This window comes from Eubalaena glacialis, chromosome 19 (genome assembly GCF_028564815.1).
Source record: "Eubalaena glacialis isolate mEubGla1 chromosome 19, mEubGla1.1.hap2.+ XY, whole genome shotgun sequence".
In the NCBI taxonomy this organism is placed as follows: Eukaryota; Metazoa; Chordata; class Mammalia; order Artiodactyla; family Balaenidae; genus Eubalaena; species Eubalaena glacialis.
In genome coordinates, this window is record NC_083734.1 from 56,145,588 (window position 1) to 56,168,207 (window position 22,620).

At 40.2% G+C, this 22,620-nt stretch overlaps 1 protein-coding gene across 3 annotated transcripts in view; it reads left to right on the top strand.

The window, feature by feature from the left end:
• Positions 1-22,283, top strand: part of ACOX1 (acyl-CoA oxidase 1) — a 24,918-nt gene extending 2,635 nt beyond the window's left edge. Inside the window, exons 2-14 of one of the 3 annotated variants that reach the window (XM_061176012.1) lie at positions 664-790; positions 2,743-2,903; positions 11,449-11,556; positions 12,754-12,873; positions 13,014-13,129; positions 13,547-13,716; positions 14,648-14,810; positions 15,404-15,594; positions 15,857-16,036; positions 16,175-16,280; positions 16,414-16,557; positions 16,716-16,922; positions 17,963-22,283. In XM_061176012.1, coding sequence (XP_061031995.1) covers positions 2,789-2,903; positions 11,449-11,556; positions 12,754-12,873; positions 13,014-13,129; positions 13,547-13,716; positions 14,648-14,810; positions 15,404-15,594; positions 15,857-16,036; positions 16,175-16,280; positions 16,414-16,557; positions 16,716-16,922; positions 17,963-18,013 — 1,671 coding nt within the window. In that variant the 5' untranslated portion in view covers positions 664-790; positions 2,743-2,788 and the 3' untranslated portion in view covers positions 18,014-22,283. Of the gene's footprint in view, positions 1-663; positions 791-2,742; positions 2,904-8,726; positions 8,888-11,448; positions 11,557-12,753; positions 12,874-13,013; positions 13,130-13,546; positions 13,717-14,647; positions 14,811-15,403; positions 15,595-15,856; positions 16,037-16,174; positions 16,281-16,413; positions 16,558-16,715; positions 16,923-17,962 lie in introns of all 3 variants that reach the window. The other 2 variants (XM_061176011.1, XM_061176010.1) reach the window with 2 other exon arrangements.
• Positions 22,284-22,620: the final 337 nt, after the last annotated feature.

The following is a 22,620-nucleotide window of genomic DNA, read 5'->3' on the forward strand; positions in this document are numbered from 1 at the left end:
AAATAGAGTAATATTTCTCTTTCTGGGGATTTTAGGCATTTACTGGTCTCTTTTACATCCAATTTCTCTATCACAAAATAAAACTCATGAGAATATGTTGAAATTGACTAAAGTATTAGTAAAGTACTTTGAGATTTCTCAACTTGAGCAGTGAAAGAATTCATCTCTCCATTCCTTGAGAAAATAAGACTTTGCTGTTTGGGGAATAGGAGTTACTTTCCTAATCTCCTTTCCTGTAATTTTGTCTTTTAACTATACTGTTTGCTATGCAAAAACTGTAAAATATTCTTAAAAGTAATTTAAAATTCTGATGAGAATCATTCATGGTTTCTGTTATCCTTATTAGGTTTTTAAAGCTAGTTGCTTGAAAAGCATCTTCAGGAGGGATTAAACATAACTTAAAAACAAGCACTCAGATTTTGTTCTTGAGTTAACTTTCAAGTGGCCTCAAAAAAAAAAATCTCAGTATGTTTATGAAAACATCAGTATTTGACAGTCTTTATTTTGTGTCACATATTTTTCCCTCTCAGTTTCCTAGAGTTAAGTATTTCGTGTCAGTGTCATCATTTTACCAACCCAGAGCCTCCTCAGTTCCCTCAGGGATTGGGAGTGTCTTATATTGCCACCATTTTTAGCACCTAAATTACTGGTTTTATTTCTCAGAAATTCTCGCAGGTTCATTTCCTCTTTTAGTAAAGCATGGTTGTGAGAGAGTGCTGTGGTGCCCTTGCCGTTCAGAGGCCAGTTTCTACATTTATCTCCTCGTTACTTATCTGCACTTTAGTGACGGGTAAGTTTTGCAAAGTGCCTTACTTCTCTTTGTAGTACAGCAGCAAGAAGTTGCTGCTTATTGGTGTTACTTGGAACTCACCTCTGCTGTTCCTACACCTCCTTTCCCCTCTTTCTCTCCTTTCAGTTTAAGTTTGTTTTTTTTTTTTAAGGTTTTTTTTTTTTAATTTATTTAATTTATTTATTTTTGGCTGCGTTGGGTCTTTGTTGCTGTGCGTAGGCTTTCTCTAGTTGCGGCGAGCGGGGGCTACTCTTCGTTGCGGTGCGCGGGCTTCTTATTGCGGTGGCTTCTCTTGTTGCAGAGCACGGGCTCTAGGGCGCGCGGGCTTCAGTAGTTGCGGCACGTGGGCTCAGTAGTTGTGGCTCGCGGGCTCTAGAGCACAGGCTCAGTAGTTGTGGCGCACAGGCTTAGTTGCTCCGCGGCATGTGGGATCTTCCCGGACCAGGGCTCGAACCCGTGTCCCCTGCATTGGGAGGCGGATTCTTAACCACTGTGCCACCAGGGAAGCCCTCAGTTTAAATTAACATTTGATATTTGTGTGAAAATCATAGAACCTCAGGGTTAAAAAGCGTTTCTGATGTTGGCTAGTCCAGGCGTTCCTTGGATGTTTGAATCTGTCCCCAGCACCCCTGAAAGGTGGTGGGATGGTTTCAGGGCCTCCCCAGATGTGAATCGGCAGCCTAACCCCCCTTTCCCTTAATTCATGCTCTGCTTGTTGTACAAGCCAGGATAGGCTGGCGGTGACACTGCTTCCAATCCATCCCTTGAAAAGTCATGAGGGTCAGTTAGGTGGTACGTACTTTGTACCCTAAGCTCTTTTTTTTTCTTTTTTTTTATAAATTTATTTTTATCTTTGGCCGTGTTGGGTCTTCGTTGCTGCGTGCGGGCTTTCTGTTGCGGCGAGCGGGGGCTACTCTTCATTGCGGTGCACGGGCTTCTCATTGCGGTGGCTCCTCTTGTTGCAGAGCACGGGCTCTAGGCACGTGGGCTTCAGTAGTTGTGGCTCGCGGGCTCAGTAGTTGTGGCTCGGGGGCTCTAGAGCGCAGGCTCAGTAGTTGTGGCACACGGGCTTAGTGGCTCCGCTGCATGTGGGATCGTCCCGGACCAGGGCTTCAAGCCGTGTCCCCTGCATTGGCAGGCGGATTCTTAACCACTGTGCCACCCGGGAAGCCCCTGAAGCTCTCTATATAGATAGATCTGACAGAATAGACCCCTAAAAAGTCTACAGCACAATGTAGCCGAGGCTGACTAGTGTACGTAACTCGTATTTTGACTATCTCACAGATTCTCTTTTGTGAGAAAATTGTTGAAGACTGAATTTCATTATGATTAGAGTTCCCTTAATCTGGAATAATTTTCAAAAACTGTTTGTGATAAATTTTTAACACTCTCACATTACCTACTTAGCTGTCTCTAAGCTCTGAAGACCTTTAGTGATTTGTGCTTTGGCCTCAGAATGTATATGTACTATCCTGGACATTTGCTTCGGTTACTAGGGAAAGACAATTTAAATTATTCTTCTTTGGGACATTTTGTTAACAGCTCAACAAATAAGTGTTCTGTGGAATGTCTTTTGATTTTCAAAACAAGTAAAACCTGAAAATAAAACAAAAACAAACAGGCAGACCCTCCAAAAACTCAAACCAAAAAAATAACACCAACAAAATAATAAACAAAAGGGGGTTGAGGCTAAAACATGGTAGAATTTGCTTCCTGGATTAAGTATGAAATTCAGAATTCTGGCCCTGAAATGACTAGGGGGAGAAGAGATTCCACTAGATTCTGCTGTTGGCTTTTTAGGTAGTAAATGACAAATATTAGTCTTAATTTCATAAGAAAGGGGTTTAAATTTTTCTAACCTTCATCCTCAGGGCCACAGCTATCTGGCAGGATTGGTAGCAGAATGCAGTTTCCAGAGTAAGGCTGAGATCCTTTTCTTTTCTCTCCCGTAGACTACATTTGGTCAATTTTGTGGAACCTGTGGGCCTCAATTACTCCATGTTTATTCCTACCTTGCTGAATCAGGGCACCACTGCTCAGCAAGAGAAATGGCTGCTTTCATCCAAAGGACTCGAGATAATTGGCACCTACGCCCAGACGGAAATGGGCCACGGTTAGTCCACGTTTGAGGCTCAGCGGGTAACCCACCTCAGGACTTCAGTTAACAAATGACTCCTGGCAAAACAAACAAACAAGCAAAAATGACTCCTGGCATTTGACTTTTTTCTGCTGCTACACATTCGGGATTTTATTTTTAAATTGTTAAATCTTAAATAAAATTCAGCCTCTTATTTTCTGATAGTTTCTTTCCCCTTAAACTGGTCCAAGACTCTGGCCTGAAGCATCTGTCATTGTTCTTTTTTAAAGCTCGTTACCATTGCTGCATACACCCATTAAAATGGGTGTTGAGCAGTTTGGAAAGATGGGGTTGAAAATATGGCAAAGCGCCCCATTGTATTGGTGTCTGATTAAAGACTTAGTTGAAAATTCTTAAGAGGGTTCATGCCTCAGCAACATCTGGAAGATGCTCTGCTTTAATGAAGTTAAAGATGTGGATTTTAATGGGGCAGAGGGTTAGAGTGGTGAAGGTTGTGAGATGGTTTGGGAAAAAGTCCACGATGCTCTTCATTTCTTTTTATTCATTTTTCTATTCATGTCTGTGGACTTTATATTACCAGTAATTCTTGGTTAAATTGTTCCTAAAAACCTGGCTACTTTCAAAAAGTTTTGTGTTCAGTCTTGTGGAACAGGTTTGTTTTCATAGATGAGGCCACTGACAGGTTTGAGTGTCTTGGAATTTGAGCTGCCCGGGTCATAATGCTTCCCTTATGTAAATAAAGGAAAGTAAAGAAAAAGAATGAGAAAAGGATGCAGATATCAGGAAGGCTTCATTTTTGTGTTTGATTTGGTGCTTTTTGGTTTGCAAATAGGTTTAAGGAAATGTTCTTTCCCATGATGCCTGTGGGAACTGCAGATTCTGGTCATGGTACAGTTTTATGAACACCCTGCCAAACACCCGTGGCCATCTTCAGGATGGTCAGCACTGAGATGACAGACCTGAAGGAAGGTGTCCTAACGGAAGGAATATCACGTTCCTACAATGTTCCTCTCTTGGAGTGTGCGCGGGTGTTTTGTAATCTTGAGATAGCTTTGAAATAGGGGGCATAAGATGTAAACTATTGTGAGGCTAAATGAGTCTGATCTGTGTATCTCTTGTTGGTCTAATCCTTCTGCCTCTATTTATAAGGTACATTTCAAATGTATATTTGAAGGAAGAGAGGAGGAAATGATGACTTGAACTTCACTGGTTTGAGGAGCCCGGAATGTTGGACTGAGGTCCTGTGTTGCTCCGGGCGAGTTTGTATTTGTTAGAGTTTTCTTTCCCTTATTCCTTCTAGTTTTCGAATGCTTTCTTGTATTCGAACCAACTTTGTCTCAATCTCTATGGTTTATTTAGAGAACAGAGTTTTAAGATTAGGTCTTGTTTCTTGCTGGAACTTTGTCAGTTCATATTAGTTGTGCTTCGCTGACTGCTGTTCTTTTCCAGAGAAACCAGTCAGTTCGTTGGCTAATTTGCATCCTGTGACAGTACAGTCTTATGTAGAATATATAAAAAGTGCTTCAACATCAACGGGATTGGAAATAGAGCAGCTTGTACAGGATGAAGATTTGACCATTTAAATTCTGAGACTTTGGAACATTGGTCAACAGTGATTATCTAAGTGTTCTCACAGAATTGGCTGTAACTTCGAGTTTGGGACTCTTTCACCTCTAGGTAGCCGCTGAGAAGTGAAGAGACTCAAAATTTCTCAGGCTTGTTCCAGAATCCTCAAGAGTCTTAAAATTCAACCACTTGCAGAAAGTCTAGGTCACCAGTTTTCTGTCTTTCCTCTAGAATTGTGTCTTCCCTCCTCTAAATACACACCTGTCTGTATAGGCACACAAGCCCCAACACACATTTGGTCTGTGGGTGCGCGAGCCTTAATCAAAGGCAGAGGCCTGGGCCAAGGAGGGCACCCTCTTCCTGGGGTTCTGGTGTTAAAGGGACAGTCTGGGACTTGGTCCAGGGGTATTATCCTGACTGTACGTTTCTCTGGGTCACCAAGCAGGTAGTGTGTTTGGTCTTCACAGGTATTTGATCATTTCACGTTCTGGCCACTTAATAGGAATTCTTCTTGCCTTTTCTATTATTGTTATTGTTATTTTAATTATTAAGGAAAATAGAGCTTATGTAGTACATACTTATCCTTGAAGATGGTGCAGATTCTTTGCAGATTCCCATCACTAATACTGAAATGTGAAAATACTCTTCCTTTGAAACTTGAAAAATAAATAGTAAACTCGATTTTGTAAGTCACTAATCTTTCTCTCCCTGTACCTCACTGCTCTGTCTCTCCGAGAGTCTCCTGTCTTCTTTTTCCGGGAGGGATTCTCTTACCTGTTGGAATTCCCATGAGACTTGCTCCTTGGGTATTCTAATTTCCCCACTGTTAGTAATAACAATATCAGTTTCTTTACAGAAACTGTGTTCTTTGGGTTATGCCTTTGGAATATCTTTCTCAGAAATGCATTACTACATTTGAAGGGAATGAACACTTTATAGCTTCTGTTGCTCAAGACGTGGAACACGTTTTGATGTACTTAGTGTGCTTGTGTCTCCATAGTCCCATCAACATGATTACTTTGTTTTCTTGCTACTTTTATATATATCTAAGAGTTAAAGTTTTAATTCTTCCAGTGCTAGTGAGCCTGGATGTTACATGTTTAGCTTACTGTAAACTGGGTTTTTCTCCTTTGAGTATTGAATAAATAGAATCTGCATATTGATCTTACAAGATTTTATTGTATCCTTCCAATATTTCTTTCTGTTGCCTCTGTTTGATTAAACATTTTGGCCTTATGTATTCAATGCATCCTTCTCTGAGTAGGTATAAATTTTCTTCTTCCCGTATCTTGGATAATTATTTTATTCCCTTTTTTGTTTGTTTGATTTGTGTTTAATGCTTTGACTTGTGTATGATACAGAGATGAGTGAACCCCATACTATTTATATGTTTATTAACTAGTAGCTCTTCCCCCTTGTTATGTTCTTTCTGGTTCATCTTAGAGTTTTGTAATAGTTTCAGTTTATTTATGGAACCTTAAATATATTACATTAATTTTTTTCTTTATTTTTCTCCTAACATCATAAGCTTTGGCTCATTGTTGCTTTTTAAGATATTTAAAAATCTGATAGAATAAGCCTACTATTGCTGTATTTCAATTTATATGTATTTGGTGTTCTTGCATACTTATTCTTCTAGACGAATTCTGATCTCAGTTTGCCAAGTTCGAAAACATATTCTGTAGGAATTTAAAACTCATTACCTTAAATCCCTGTATTTTCTTGGGAAGTATTAATTTTACTTAGTCCTCTCAGCCAAGAATTAGCAATTTCTTTCCTATTGTTCATTTTCATATCTTTTATTCATCCTATTAGGTATTTATATTTTCTCTTAATTAAATCTGTAATATTCTGAGCTAAATTACTTAACAGATTTTTAAAATATTTTGTTGCTGTTATAAATCACCTTTCTCTTTACCAGGGTTTTCTATTTGAATGGCTCTAATGGATAAGAATGAGTGATTTTTTTTTTTTTTAATCCTGGTTTTTCTAAATTCATTTATTATTGATGGTGTTTTGTTTTTGTTTATTTCCCAGGATTATAATCATACTGTCCGTGGAGATGCTATTTTGATTTCTTCCTTTCTCATATATTATTCATCTAATCATTTTGTCCTCAGTATTGACTGCTAGCCTTCCCAGCCCTGTATCATGTAGGAGAGCCTGGGAAGGCCTTCTGGTGTTAACGGTTTTGAAAGAATCGACTCCAGCTCTTTACCAAGCAAAATGTTGGTGCTTTGCAATTTTAAAATAAATTAATTAAAAATAATATATGATCTTTATCATGCATAAAGAGTATAGCAAATACTTGATTTAAATCAAAAACTATCCAGGTCACTTTCTCCTTGTAACATTTCTGCATTTCATCCACCTCTGAATAATCCTTATCCTAGCCACAAGAGACATTTTTCTCCGGAAAACATTTTTCTGCTTCAAGACAGTTTCTGATTATAAGTAGTTTTACCCCTGCCCTCCTGAGTGTACTCTGTGGTAACCCTTGGTGCCCCTCATTATTCCCGAATACACGCCCACCCATGACGAGTCTGATGGGCGCCTCTGAGCGGCCTCTCCTTCACCAGGAATCGCTCTGGTTTCTAGTCATGGAAAGTAGCCTCTCAGCACTGTGAGTGGTTGGCCCCAGGCCACAGCTTTCAGTCCTACTTCAGAGTTTTCTTCTTTTAGCTCCTAGGCGCACATTAATTTTTCTTCCTACACATCATTCTTTTAAAAACAGCACAGTTGACATTCCTGTTTGTGCGTGAAAGGTACTCTGTCATCCCTGGAATGTGTTTTTCCAGGGATTTCCACTTTTTTTCTTTTCTTTAACTTTTTATTTTGAAATGATTACAGATTCATAGGAAGTTGCAAAAATAGTACGGAGACGTCCCATGAACCTTTCACCCAGTTTGCACCAGTGGTGACATCTTACAGGATTTCCACTTTGATGCTTCCAAGTCTAGCTCTGATTTTGGCAAGTCCTTCTAGTGTCCCCACCGTTGTCCTCAGCCCAGGTTACACTAGAAGACGTGATTAGGAGATGAGATTCTTGTCCTTGTTTTGCCATTATCTTTTTGACCTGAAGACACATGATTCATCTCAGCTTTAATTTCTCTGTAAAATGAGGAAGTTATTCATGCATTCTTCAATCTTTATGTGATTGGTTAGCTGAAAGCTCAGCCCACCCCCACCCTCATTGGAAGACATCACACGTCAGCCCCTGCCTAGAGCACCCTGTCCTGATTATTTTCCTCCTCAAGTGGAACAATCGGAGAAATTTTGAAACTGAAATGTTTAGGCTCATTTCTAAGATAGTGAGCATAGTAAGAGTAATATAGAATTGATTAATTTTGAGCTGGAAGTTAAATAAAATGCCAGTAGCATGCAACATTACAAAGCCATATAGAACTATTTCCTATCAGAAATAAATTCACATAAAAGTCTAAGGCACCTGCAAATTTTAAATGGAAAAGAATGACTTTAGAAAGTGGATTTAAAATGACAACTAACATGTTTATTATCATTTGTGATAATTGCCATATAATTGTAATGGGAGCTTGTTATGCATGAATCTGTTATTTGTAAATGTTACAGTCTTCACTAAAAATCGCATGTCTTTTTATTTCTGAAATTAATTATTGGGATGAAGAGCACTGTCAACTTTTGTATTACATTGTTTCAGTAGCATGTGGCTGGATATTTGTGATGGATCCAAATGAAATGACCGGAATTATGTGAGGAATGTGGATTAATGCTGGATGTTTTATGGACAAACAGAAAAGATTCTAGCCTAGAAGCATTATTGGAATTAGATCCTGGAAAAACTTTTGTCCAAGAGAACCACTATGTTCTCCTGTCTCAACTTTTCATTAGAATAAATAAGTCATTGTACAACTTAAATTCTCCATTCCATCCAGCCTTTTCAGGGTTTTTATTTACTTTAATTGCAAGGCTGGAATCCTCTGCCTTGCTCACATGGTCTTGTGCTGCACAGGCTTTGGCATCGGTAGCCAATCCCTACTGAGATTAATTAATTTTAGAGATGAGTAGCATTCGAAAATACTTCTCGCCAACGTAAGAAAAATGGAAATTGCTAAAAGTTATAAAGTAATACAGACGGGGCAGTGCTCCCATCCATGATAAAGTCCACCCATTAATCCATACTTAACAGAAGGGTTTTTTTTCTCCTTCCCTTGCTCTGTTTGTTCAAATTGCTGATTCTCTCACACCTGTTGACTCCTCTCTCAAATGCCCATCCTTGGTATTTCTTTGAAGCTTTGTGCACCGAGGGCAGTCTGGGCCTCTGGATCTTCACTTGGGCATGTTCCTGCCCACCTTGCTTCACCAGGCAACCGAGGAACAGCAGGAACGCTTCTTCATGCCCGCCTGGAACTTGGAGATCATTGGCACTTATGCCCAGACAGAGATGGGTCATGGTACGGTGCATTCAGTCTACCTTCTGGGTTGGGCGGGGCTCTTCGAGCTTAGCATGCATGGAGTGTCCACCACGTGTCAGCAGTGGCATGTCCATGTGCTGTGTAAGATCTGTTTAAATGCAATCTTTCTGCAGCGGCCAGGGTTTTCACACATGTAAGTCTTGGCATAGACAATGCTTTGGTCGGTGGAAATTAAAGCTTATATTATCACAGACATGCTGATTGATTATTCATGGTTCCCCTTCAGAAGGTCAAGAATTACGAGTCAGGCCTTATTTAATAAGTGATTTTTCAAGTTTACTGAAGTTGTATGGAATTTGTGTGTATATAGAGTCTGAACCCATCTCTTTTTCTTCATTACTATCTGATTATCTTTGCTACTGATACCTTAATGAACTTGCACAGATTGCAGAAGAAATACAGATTAATAGAATGTGTGCTCTTTGACTTGCTGAAGGGAAATGAGTGGCTTATATAACCAAAACATGCAGCATTTTGTACCTTGACATTATTTGTGCCTTGATTCAGTAAATTCAGTAAAGTTCTGAAAGTGGCTTTGGCCAAAGTTTAGAAAAAATAAGATAAGTTGTACTTCCGGGCAGTTGATTTCACACTCTGTATGTACCGCCTTTCTTTCTTCTTTTTTTTTTTTTTAAATAAATTTATTTATTTATTTATTTTTGGCTGCGTTGGGTCTTCGTTGCTGTGCGTGGGCTTTCTCTAGTTGCGGAGAGTTGGGCTACCCTTCATTGTGGTGCGTGGGCTTCTCATTGCGTGGCTTCTCTTATTGTGGAGCACGGGCTCTAGGTGCGCGGGCTTCAGTAGTTGTGGCACGTGGGCTCAGTAGTTGTGGCTCGCGGGCTCTAGAGCGCAGGCTCAGTAGTTGTGGCCCACGGACTTAGTTGCTCCGTGGCATGTGGGATCTTCCCGGACCAGGGGTGGAATCCGTGTCCCCTGCATTGGCAGGCGGATTCTTAACCAGTGCGCCACCAGGGAAGTCCCTGTACCACCTTTCTTTTTGCTTTCCATCCCTCACCTGTCTTTTCCTGTGAACTGGATGGGGCTGGAGGTGGTGGCTGTGCCAGGTAGCATCCGTTCCACATTGGTATCTGTGTTTGCCATTCATTTACTTCTGGCTTCTCTTTTCCTACTCAGACGTTTCAGAACAGCTGGTCTAGTGTATATTTGCCACTTGCTCCTTATTCCTGTACAACTTCATCTTCATTTGATTGCTAATTTGGCTTTCAGCTTCTGTGGTAAATAGTATTTTAGAGGATTTTCCTAAGACTCGAAGTGGAATACTATTTGATTCAGTTGTGCATTTGAAAACGTTTTGTCATTACCTGTTCTGTTTAATATGCTACCTCGTTTTCTATAAAAGTTTCTTCTTTGGTGAAAGGAGTTTAGTGTCTGATTCCTTGATTCCCACACAGGGGAAGGTTGTGGATCACACATAAACTGTCCATTTCTGTTATTTAACTTGGGAGTTTCTAAGTGTTTCACAGTTTAAGTGTTTAATGAGGTCTGGCATTATCAAAGCAGTTTGGTAAAAGGTTCTCAGCATTGGCTACAGGATAGTATTACTAGGGAGGGTGTCACTTAGAACATTTTTCTGTAACATTTTTCAAATAATTTTGGCACGTTTGTATTAGGATTTAAACACCTCCATTATAAATAAAAATGGAAACTCTTCCTGGTCACACTAGTGAACCAGCCAGGAATAAGTTAAGACTTAGCATTGAGTCTGCAGGGTGAACTTGGACCTTATTATTGGACTTTTAGAAATTAAAAAAAGTCGCTGTTCCAGGTCTTTTCCACATAATGATTATAACTTTTTTTTTTTTGCCGCACCGCGAGGCATGTGGGATCTCAGTTCCCCAACCAGGGATCGAACCCGCGCCCCCTGCATTGGAAGCGCAGAGTCTTAACCCCTGGACCGCCAGGGAAGTCCTGGTTATAACTTTTTAAGTTCTTGTTTTCCTTTCTAGCATTCATTCTGAAATAAATTCTCAGTTTACAAGAACTTTAGTCGGAGTCTCTTCCTGTCACGTGTTCTCATTCTTTGTTATAATACAGAATTCCAGAACATTGCATTGGTGTGGTAGACACAATACAAATGAGTTGAAATTGGCACACTAACAACTTAGATATGCCTTTAAAACGTCAGTTAACTTCCCTGTTAAATTCGTATCCTGTGACCTTAACGAAACTATGATTCTAATCTGCCTTTATTTTACATTTTCTTTTGGTTGATCTAAATAAATGTTCTATATCCACTGCCACAGAAGTGCACTAAATCAAATACAGAAATGGAATATGCTTGACATTTATATTTTCAGCTTAATAGGAACAAATCAGGAAATTACGTACTAAGTAATTAAGCATAGGAAATTACGTATCTTGGTTATCAACCATTTGTAGTTCATCTACAGATGTTTTGTTGTTGTTAGATTTTGTTACTCTCTGAGATGCTAGAGCTTTAAAGGACTGGGCAGGAGATTTTACCCTGTACCTATTTTTTCCCATATTCTATCTGAAGTAGGTGTAATTCATTTTCTTAGGAACTCATCTTCGAGGCTTGGAAACCACAGCCACTTATGACCCTGAAACCCAGGAGTTCATTCTCAATAGTCCTACTGTGACCTCCATCAAGTGGTGGCCTGGTGGGCGTAAGTGAATTTTTTAACAGTTATTGGATGTTTTAAGATTTATTACAACGTGTTTAGAGTGTAGAGCTTATATGAGAATATAATTTTGAAATATAGAAAAAGCTCTTAGAACTTAAACTATTCTGAGCTATTTCACATTCTCTTATGTTGCATGTTACAGATATTTATACATTTTGCAAAGTGCAGAAAGGACAGCTATCTTACTCTGCTTTTCATGGTTTCTCATTTAAATATTCTCGTGTGTTAGCATAGTTTCCATAGTCATCATTTAAAGTAATTTAGTTTTCCCTGTTTGGTTAGTCATTTCCATACTGGAAAGCATTTGAGTTGTTTTCAAATATTTATTATAAATAGCTTTGACATGAAATTTATTTAATATCGTCTTCCATTCTGAGTTATTGTTTTAGGATATATATTTCAGATGAGATTAGTTGTTGAAGGATTTTGTTATTCATGTTATATATTTTAATATGTGATGTTACATTTTGATAGGAAAAAAACTAGCATGCAAAAAAAGAAATATTTCTGGATGCGCTAACCAAAAATCTCTTAAAGCAGCTGTATCCCATAGTACTTTCTGCAGTGATGGAATATTCTCTGTCTTTGCTGTTCAGTATGGTAGCTACTAGCCACTTTCAGCTTTTGAGCACTTGAAATGTAGGTAGCTGACTGAGAGACTGAATCTTTTATTTTATTTAATTATAATTCATTTAAATGTAAACAGCCACGTGTGGCTAGTGGCTACTGTTTTGGAAAGCCCTGCCTTAAGAGAGAAAAAGGATGTAATTTAAAGTAATGTTCTAGGATTATCCTAAAAATTTCTTCATGTAAATGAATGAAAAATAAGTAGAAAAGAAAGCCTACTTTTTAAAAATGCTATCAAATTAACATGCTGTACACCTTAAACTTAGACAATGTTATATGTCAATTATATCTCAATTAAAAATGTGTTTATATATTTAAAAAAATGAAGGATTGCTTTGCCAAAATTCAATGAATTTTAATAACTATCAGCTTAACTGGATTTCCTTCTGAAAACTAGGTGTGGCACTGTCATAAGAAAAGCTCTCTGGGCACGCTTTATTGATGGAATCTAGTGTTATATTTAACATATGCTTTTTTTCCCCCCTCTTTTGTTTCTATGCAAATGTAAAAATGTTTGCTCACTTCCCTCTCTTGTTCTCTTTGATGTTGCAGTTGGAAAGACTTCAAATCATGCAATAGTACTCGCCCAACTCATCACTCAGGGGAAATGCTATGGATTACATGCCTTCATTGTACCTATTCGTGAACTTGGGACCCATAAGCCTTTACCAGGTTAGAATTGTTCATCTGATGTTGAGGTGAAAATTAAACCAATCACTTTCTTCTGCAAAAAGTATAATACATAACTAAAGAAGAGGAGGGAAGCCAGGAATTCCAGAGCATAAACACCTTGTGACTTTCATCTGCGGTAGGTATTACTGTTGGAGACATTGGCCCCAAATTTGGCTATGATGAGATGGATAACGGCTACCTGAAGATGGACAATTATCGCATTCCCAGGGAAAACATGCTGATGAAGCACGCTCAGGTATATTTAGACAGAAAATAGGAGGAGAGGTGTCAAACACGGGGGTTTCAGTGGCTGTTGATAATCACGGGGTTAGAAGGATCTCTTCTTTTAGAAGGTACTAACAGGTTTTTACTTCTGAAGCTGCTTTTATTATGACCATGAAATCAAAAGCAGTTGGCAGGTATGAAGAGCATGTTTTGTTTTGCTAAACCAGTGGGGCTCTAACTTCTGCGTGCATTAGAATCACCTGGAGGGCTGGCTAAAAACCCTATAGTGCTTGGCCCCCAGAGTTTCTGATTTAGGAGGTCAGGGTGGGGACTGAGCATCAGGTGATGCTGATGCTGCCTTTCTGGGGACCACACTTTGAGAACGACTTGCCTAAACTGCCACTTGGTTTTAACAGAAGGAAGCATCCATCTCATGTTCTTTTTCCAGGTGAAGCCTGATGGCACATACGTGAAACCCCTGAGTAACAAGCTGACCTACGGGACCATGGTGTTTATCAGGTCCTTCCTTGTGGGAGAATCCGCTCGGTGTCTGTCTAAGGCATGCACCATTGCCATCCGATACAGTGCCGTGAGGCATCAGTCTGAAATCACGCCAGGGTAAGGGTGGAGTCTGAGATGAGCTTGGTACTGAAGACCTGGCTTGGACCCCATCCAAATATCAAAATTCCCAAATGTGTTGTGAAGAAAGTGCATTTGCTGTAAAATTAGCTAGGATGGCAGTGTACTGGGTCTGAGAACCTAGACTTCCCTTAAGTGGAAAGATGAGAATAACCACCTAATTATTACTTTTAACCTTCTAAGAAAAACAGTAATATTACTTGAGCTTTATAAATGAAATGTTGAAAACACTGAAGGTGGTGTGAAGATTCTAGTTGCTACTAACAATTACAAATTGGGTATAGTGAAAGTGACATTAAACTTGATTCTCTGTTGTGTTCATGGACATGGTTTATTCTTGCTACTGCCTATTACTTGGGCATGACTCTTTGATAAACTTTTTACTCTTAAAGAAGGAATAAAGAAATTGATAAGAGCAGACCTGCGTAGACTTCAAATATTTAACTCAGTGCATTGGGTCTCCTCAAATTGTGGTCAGAATATAGTTTATTCAGCCATCTAGACCCCTTTAACGTTGTCTTCCTCCTGTGAAGTTAATGAACTTTGGTTCCGGAAGTTGCCATGAGATACAATTTTCTTAGACTGGAAAGACTAAGAAAAATATGAAAGTCAACTAGAAAATCCTGTCCACCTAAGGCAGCTCATCAAGGTGGTTAAGCACATGGTCTTCTGTAGCCAGATACCCTAGATTTAAATCAAGGATCTGCCACTTATTAGCTCTCTACCCTGGGTAGGTTCTTAACCTCTCATTTTCTCCATCTGTAAAATGGGGGTAATAAAAGTTAACCTCACAGGATCTTTATAAGGATTCGATAAATTAGTCTTTCAAAGTGCTTAGACCAGAACCTGGCACATAGTAAGCTCTGTATAGGCATTTAATTTTTTTTCCCCCTTTTTTTATATGCTTTAGTGAACCAGAACCACAGATTTTGGATTATCAAACCCAGCAGTATAAACTGTTTCCCCTCCTGGCCACTGCCTATGCCTTCCAGTTTGTAGGCGCATACATGAAAGAGACCTATCATCGGATTAATGAAGACATCAGCCAAGGGGACCTGAGTGAGCTGCCTGAGGTCTGCGTCATGTCTCGTTCCCTTGTGGTCACCCTTCTGGTTCATATTTGCCTGTTGGATCATGTCCAGAGAAAATTAAACATTGGGATATCTTGAAAAGAATCCATATATTCTCAAAAGATAGAGAAAATTTTCTAATTGAGAGTGTATCAGATGTGAAGATGCGTGGATTTGTTTTTAAGTTTCAGAATTACTGTACCATGTTGGTCATTTATTAATCAAAGGAACTTAAGTGGTGCCTTTTTTGCCAAGTAAAACAGTTGAGAAGGGAATGTGGGAATGTTACTAGTTCAGGCCAATCAGATGAGCATGCTTTTCAGTTTACATGGCATAGCAAGTGATTTTGTTTGGTTTTTGTTTGGTTTTGTTTTTTTTTGGCTACGCCACGTGGCTTGTGGGATCTTAGTTCCCTGACCAGGAACCCGGGTCCCTGGCAGTGAAAGCGTGGAGTCCTAACCACTGGACCGCCAGGGACGTCCCTGCCAAGTGATTTTGAAAGTGACGAGTGCTGTTAAGTGAGGCTAAGTGTGTCTCATTGGAATGTGGGCTGTCAGCACCGCAGATGTTCTGATGGCCTGTGCTTCTCCCTTCAGCTTCACGCCCTCGCTGCCGGGCTGAAGGCTTTCACGTCCTGGACGACTAACACTGGTATTGAAGCGTGTCGGATGGCTTGTGGCGGGCATGGCTATTCTCACTGCAGTGGACTTCCAAATATTTACGTCAATTTTACCCCAACCTGCACCTTTGAGGGAGAAAACACTGTCATGATGCTACAGACGGCCAGGTGAGAAACTAATTTATGATTTCTCATATGTGTTCTCAAGAATGTTCGAGTCCTTTCCGTTGGTTCTTATTCCCGTTTTCTCTTCTCATTATATTTGTTCCAGAAAGATGTCATTTTTGCCTTCCATCCTGACCCACGGTTTTTTCTTGGGGTCAGGCTAGTATGAAACAGCTGTCACACAGCTTAAAGTCATTTCAGTTCGTTTTATTTCTGTTTCACGAGAAGCATAGTTGCTGAAAGCATGTGTCCTGGTGACTTTCAGGTTCCTGATGAAAAGTTATGACCAGGTGCACTCAGGCAAGTTGGTGTGTGGCATGGTGTCCTACCTGAATGACCTGCCCAGCCAGCACATCCAGCCACAGCAGGTGGCCGTCTGGCCAACCGTGGTGGATATCAACAGCCCTGACAGCCTGACAGAAGCGTACAAGCTTCGTGCGGCCAGGTGAGCACACCCTCAAGAGCTGGGACAGGGCCATGGGGGCCTCTGTGGCCAGGGGCTTGACGGGAGAGGCGGAAGGCACAAGTACTAGCGATCACTTCCTTGAGCTCCATTTTTCCAGTTCTTTTCTTTTTTTAACAGATTAGTAGAAATTGCTGCAAAAAACCTTCAAACTGAAGTGATTCACAGAAAAAGCAAGGAGGTAGCATGGAACCTAACTTCCGTTGACCTCGTTCAAGCAAGTGAGGTCAGCGATGGTCCTCTCTCCCCCTCCCCTTCTCCGTCCTTCACCAACCCCCTCATTTTCTTAGTGCAGAAACCGTATCACTGTTGAGTCTTTTTCAAAGGTTCTTGCACTCTGGTGTTTTCTTTTTATCTAGGCACATTGCCACTATGTGGCAGTTAAGCTCTTTTCAGAAAAACTCCTCCAAATTCAAGAGAAATCCATCCAAGCCGTCTTAAGGAATTTGTGTCTCTTGTATTCTCTGTATGGAATCAGTCGGAACGCAGGGGATTTTCTTCAGGTATTTTCTAAGTTTAAGTCCTTTTATTTATGTATTTCTTAATTTTTTATAGAAAAATAATTGTGGTTTACTTTGTGGTTGTATGTGTATATATACATATATAAATATATTTATACATACCTATGTAATATCTCTGTTTGCTTGCTTGTTTCTTTCAGGGGAGCATCATGACAGAGTCTCAAATCACCCAAGTGAACGAGCGCATAAAGGAGTTACTGACTGTGATTCGCCCTGACGCTGTTGCTCTGGTTGATGCATTTGATTTTCAGGATGTGACACTGGGCTCAGTGCTTGGCCGCTATGATGGGAATGTGTACGAAAACTTGTTTGAATGGGCCAAGAAATCCCCACTGAACAAAACAGAGGTAAAAAAAAAAAAAAAAGTCTTTTCACCTTTTGAAATTGTTCATTTAAATATTAAGGCAGGAAAGACCTCTTGAGTGATCATCTGTGAAAGCTTTGAAAGCTCTCATGGCCACTTCGGACAGTCTCTTTCTTTGAGCAACAGGTTCTGAAGGGAACAAGGTCATTCCTGCAGTGTGCAGGTTTTCAGTTTTCCCCAACTATTTAGCAACAATTGAAAAATTTCAAATGTATACACAAATAGAATACTCCAGTGCATCTCCCCCGTACCCTTTGTCATGTTTCAGCAACTGTCTGCTCATGGCCAGTTGCGTTTCATCTGAACCTCCCAGCTAAGAATTATTTTGAAGCAAATCCAAGATATCAGATAATTTGATTCATAGATATTTCAGTATGTATCTCTAAAAGATAAGGACTCTTCTTAAAAAACATAAACACAATGCCATTCTCACACCTAAACAAATTAACAAGAATTCTTTAATATCATGAACTACTACCCAGCCAGTGTCCAGATTTCCCCAGTTAGCTCAATTCTTTTTTTCTCCCCACTTCGGATTTTTTGAATCAGGATCCAAAGAAGGTTCAGGTAATTTCTTTTTTTTTTTCAGATAATTTCTTGATTAAAAGTATGCTATTTTATTTTATTTTATTAATATATTTATTTATTTATTTTTGGCTGTGTTGGGTCTTTGCTGCTGCGTGCGGGCTTTCTCTAGTTGTGGCGAGCGGGGGCTACTCTTCATTGTGGTGCACGAGCTTCTCATTGCGGTGGCTTCTCTTGTTACGGACCACGGGCTCTAGGCGCGCAGGCTTCAGTAGTTGTGGCACGCGGGCTCAGTAGCTCTAGAGCACAGGCTCAGTAGTCATGGCGCTCGGGCTTAGCTGCTCCATGGCATGTGGGACCTTCCCAGACCAGGGCTCGAACCCGTGTCCCCTGCATTGGCAGGCGGATTCTTAACCAGTGTGCCACCAGGGAAGTCCAAGTATACTATTTTAAATTGCAAACTCCGTATCAGTAATTTTTTCTCTCCCTTCCCTGCAGGTCCATGAATCTTACCACAAGCACCTAAAGTCACTGCAGTCCAAGCTCTGAAGTGTCTTGAGGACAAGTTCAATCTGCTCCCAAAAGTAACTGTACTCTACTCCCCTTATACCTGTCACACAAATTTGTGTGGAATCTTTATCAAATTTAGAAAAGCTAGAGCAAATGATAAATTGACCCTTTTCTCTTTTTATAAATGAAAAAAAAAAAGAACAGATTTGAGATTAAAGGAAAAAACCAGATGTGTTTTACAAGTGCAATTAACGCTGAAAGAGACCTGTTAAGCATTCAGAAAAAGCTTTAAGAAATGCAGTGTGACTTCCATCTGTAACGCTGCTGGTCCCAGGAGGCCAGGACTTTTGATAATTAGTAGAATTTAACTACTAAGTAGTTAATTATTTTCACATCTTAATTGGTAATCACTGGATATGCAAGTGTTTTTAAGCAAAGGTGTTTTTTAAGTGGGGGTAGAACCCTTCCAAGCTTTCCTGCCATGGGCCCTGGCTAGAAAGCAGGAGTGAAGAAGAGGGCCTGGGGAAAGAAACTAATCAGGAAACTTGGTGGGGGGGGTGTGTGTGTGTGTTTGATACATTGACATGTTTCCTGCCTGCTTGCCCTCCTTTGCTGGTGTATTGTTCCTGTCTACCTGTTCACAGTAGCATTTTTCTAACAAGAGGATTTCTTCAGCACAGGCTACTGCAGGGTCACTGCCCCATGCGATTAGGAACTAATCTTCCATTGGAGGGTTTCCCTAAATTGTTGCTCTCGTAGCAATACAACTCCCTTCGCCCCAACTTCTTGGGAAGGGGTAGACAGCAAAGTTATCTCTACATATAACTTTTGGCAACTGATGGGACCTCCAAAATCAGTGGTTTTGATCTCCCTCTCTCTCTCTCCCTCCCTCTCCCTCTCCTGAGAGAGATGCAAAAAAAAGGAGAAAAAGAGAGTCACATTTCCTTCTTAGTAGAATAAGGGCAGGAAGAGCTATCAGTTATGGTTACTGTAACTTTGGTGACCATATTAACGAAATTTTCTGGAACAATCCAGATTCCCTCTATTCTGTCACTTTGGTGTAAGCTGTGAAAATGCTCGGTGGTTACAGTGTCTGGCCTTACAAAAAGAAAAGCATCACTCGCCGCCTCTTACACCCAGGAGTCGCACAGAAAGATCCTTTGACAAACCATGTGTTCTGATTTTTGGATCAGAAAATATAATCATTGAAACTGTGGCTAAAGGATAAATGGAAGTTCCATAGAAAATCCGTTTCTTATTGTATATCTGGCATTATTTTCAGTATGTTTCTAGGAGCTTTTTCTGACTTGCTAAATTGTTCTTTCAGCTGAAATCTAATTTATACAATCATTCTATATTTAAAGGCTAAACATGTATCTCTTAATGAATTTTTTCTTAAAATCAGTGTAAAACAAGTCACTTGATTTTTTGTTTTTGTTAACTCTTTGTGACATCTGCCTCATGAAACCAGTTGTTCTAGCATCAGTCTTGAGAATGTAGTATGTAATTCAGTGGAAATGTAATTCCTGTCTTGGGACCTGCCATAAAATCTATCCCAGTGGAACGGGTAATAGGAGATAAGGTCCAGCAGAAGAAATACTGTCAGTTGACACAAGCCTTTATCTTTCCACCAGGAGAACTGATTGATAATTGTGTTAAGACTGAAGTAAAAAAGCACTCTGTTAATCTCATTTGGGTATATCTTTGACTAGATCAGATTCTGGGAAATAACAGAGAGTAAATTCAAATTCCTTAATATTGACCTGTTAAATGTAGAATTGTTTCCAATTAGGGGTTAAAAGTCTTATTCACAGAGGGATATCCGTGGTCAGGATCTAAGGGTGTTTGAAATGACACCCACCCAATCCAGCTGCATAGATCTGGGATCTAAGCAGGTTGGAACAGGTGGTGGACTCTGTAGAGCCACCTTCAGTCCAGCACCTTGAGTTTTATTTAAAAACAATCTGATATTGACAGTATTTTTATTAACATTGGAATGTTTTGTCTTGAACTTTGTTCTCTGTAATTAAAGAATAAAGATCATAAAACCTCACTTTGTTACTATCAAGATGGAAAGAACATGCCACATAATTAAACATAAGTTTAAATTATGAAGAATTTTAAGACACAGGTGTAGGTAACACTAAACAAAAAAAGGAAGGAGAACTGCCTAAGCAGATAAGGCTGAATGGGCCGTGATGCTGTCATTGCAGAGCATCTGAGTGCTCTGTCCATGCAGGAATACAGGTTTCTTGGCTGCTCGTAAGGAAGCAGCAGGCCCAGCCTGCTGTCCCTTAGAAGCCAGACTTTGCCACAGATGAGTTTGGTTCTCTTGGGTTCTTTTATGAGCCGTTTTCACAAAGAGTACAGATAAATTTCACCCTAATCTCCAAAATGATAATAAATCTCAATAGAATTAATGAGATTTTTCTGTTAGATGATACTGATATAAGCCTTTGAAGTTTCATAGAGGTTTTTGCTATTTGTAATGGATGAAGGTTGATACTTCCTCACGTATTTGGAGTTCTACTTCATGCTCTACTCAGTAGATACCGAGGTGTACTTAAGTGTTTGGACATGAGTGACCTCAAAGCACAGTTGGCCCCAAAGGCTTTGGGGGCCTTCATGTTCTTGTCTTCAGAACATAGTACTGCTAAGTAGCAGCTTATCTTCAGAACATTCACTTAATTGCAACATTAACCACGTTCAGATACTTTCTGAGAACTCACTGCTTGTAATTTCAGATACCATATACCTAGAGGCGTTTAACAGTTCCTAAAGTTGACATGTTAGATCTCAATTCTTGGATTCTCGTCAGTGCGGGGCGTGGTCGGGGAAATATATTCAGATTCATCATCCTCGAGTCCTCCGGGGAACAAAAATTCCTTAGACGATTAACTGTTGGTCAAAGTTCCTCCTACCCCTTTCTGAGTTTTTTCCATCCATCCTAGTAGAAAGGGAGAGGATTAGATGCAGATGGCCTGTAACACCCACTAATCTTTTTATACATGTGGAAGGGATTATAGCTCTTCTGCAAGCAGTAGCTCTGCTGCAGCTGGAGAGAGGACCAGTGCCAGGAGAGTGACGATTCTGCTTGAGATGAAGAGTTGTTTTGAGTCTCCTCAGATAAAGGTTTTGATCATTTTCATGGAATAACACAGAGATCATCTCAGCTAATTGAATATTTACTGATCCATTCCTGGAGGATTAGACCAAGTCATTGTAAATGATGAAAATGTATTTTCATTTTAAAATATTGGTGGAGTTTTGCTTATAGTTGTCCAAACTAAAATTTTCAGTACCTATTCCTGTGGTCCATGATAGTAAACTTAGAAACATAAGGAAATTTTAGAGTTACTGGATGTTAGCTGTTGCAGACCTGCAAATTCCTGGATTCGAAGGGATTTTTGTTTGATTTTGATTTTGCCTTAAATTTAAGTGAGCCACTGATTATCTCTGGAAGATCACGGAAAATTGGGAGTGATTTTAAGAATTCCAAACCAGGGACTTCCCTGGTGGCACAGTGGTTAAGAATCCGCCTGCCAGTGCAGGGGACATGGGTTCGAGCCCTGGTCCTGGAAGATACCACACGCCGCGGAGCAACTAAGCCCGTGCGCCACAACTACTGAGCCTGCGCTCTAGAGCCCGCGAGCCACAACTACTGAAGCCCGCACGCCTAGAGCCTGTGCTCCGCAACAAGAGAAGCCACCACAATGAGAAGCCCACGCACCGCAACGAAGAGTAGCCCCCGCTTGCCGCAACTAGAGAACGCCAGCGTGCAGCAACAAAGACCCAACACAGCCAAAAATAAATAACTTTAAAAAAATAATAAATTTTTTTAATGTATAAAAAAAGAATTCTGAACCAAAATAAATTGTTTTGCCACATTACTGTCAACTGTTTCACAGATTAGGTAACAAATATGTGATCTTCCACATAATATTCCAACTGATGATTGCTACTTTGTAAACACCATTTTATTCCCAATTGCTATGGATTCAAGGAAATGACTTGTATCTTTTGGAGTGTGTAATTACTTTGCTACCTTTTTCCCCTTTAACTGTTGTGGTTTGAGTTTGGTTCCTACCTGACGAGATGCATTTAGCATGTATTGTTACCCATCCCTGGCAGGACGTGTCAGTGAGGGTGGGAGTACCAAGGAGGCGCGGGGGGTCCAAAGCGTGAGAATCATGGTTGGACGGTGGTGACCCACCAGCTTTGCTGGGCCTGCGAATAAGCCAAACCACTAACCTCTTCTTCTTCTGTAAAACTGAAAAACCCCTAATAAAATCTGTAATCAACACAAAAAGTGTCTTTATTAGGTGATGGTGTTGGGTTTCATTCTGGCTTCCCAGCTTTGATTTTCATAATTGAACAGGAAGGTCACAGCTACTTTCCGAAGCTTTGGGGTGTGGAATAAATGCATATTTATAGTTTCACCACGTCAGTCTTCCACTCTTGACACATTTCTCACGCCCTCCACCTCTCCGCAAGTCAGCCGTCCCAAGAGAGCTGGAAAAAATTGATTTCCGCGCGCAAGGGGGATCCTAGTTCCCCGACCAGGGATCGAACCCATGCCCCCTGCAGTGGAAGCGCAGAGTCCTAACCACTGGACCCCCAGGGAAGTCCCTGGAAGTGTTCGGTCG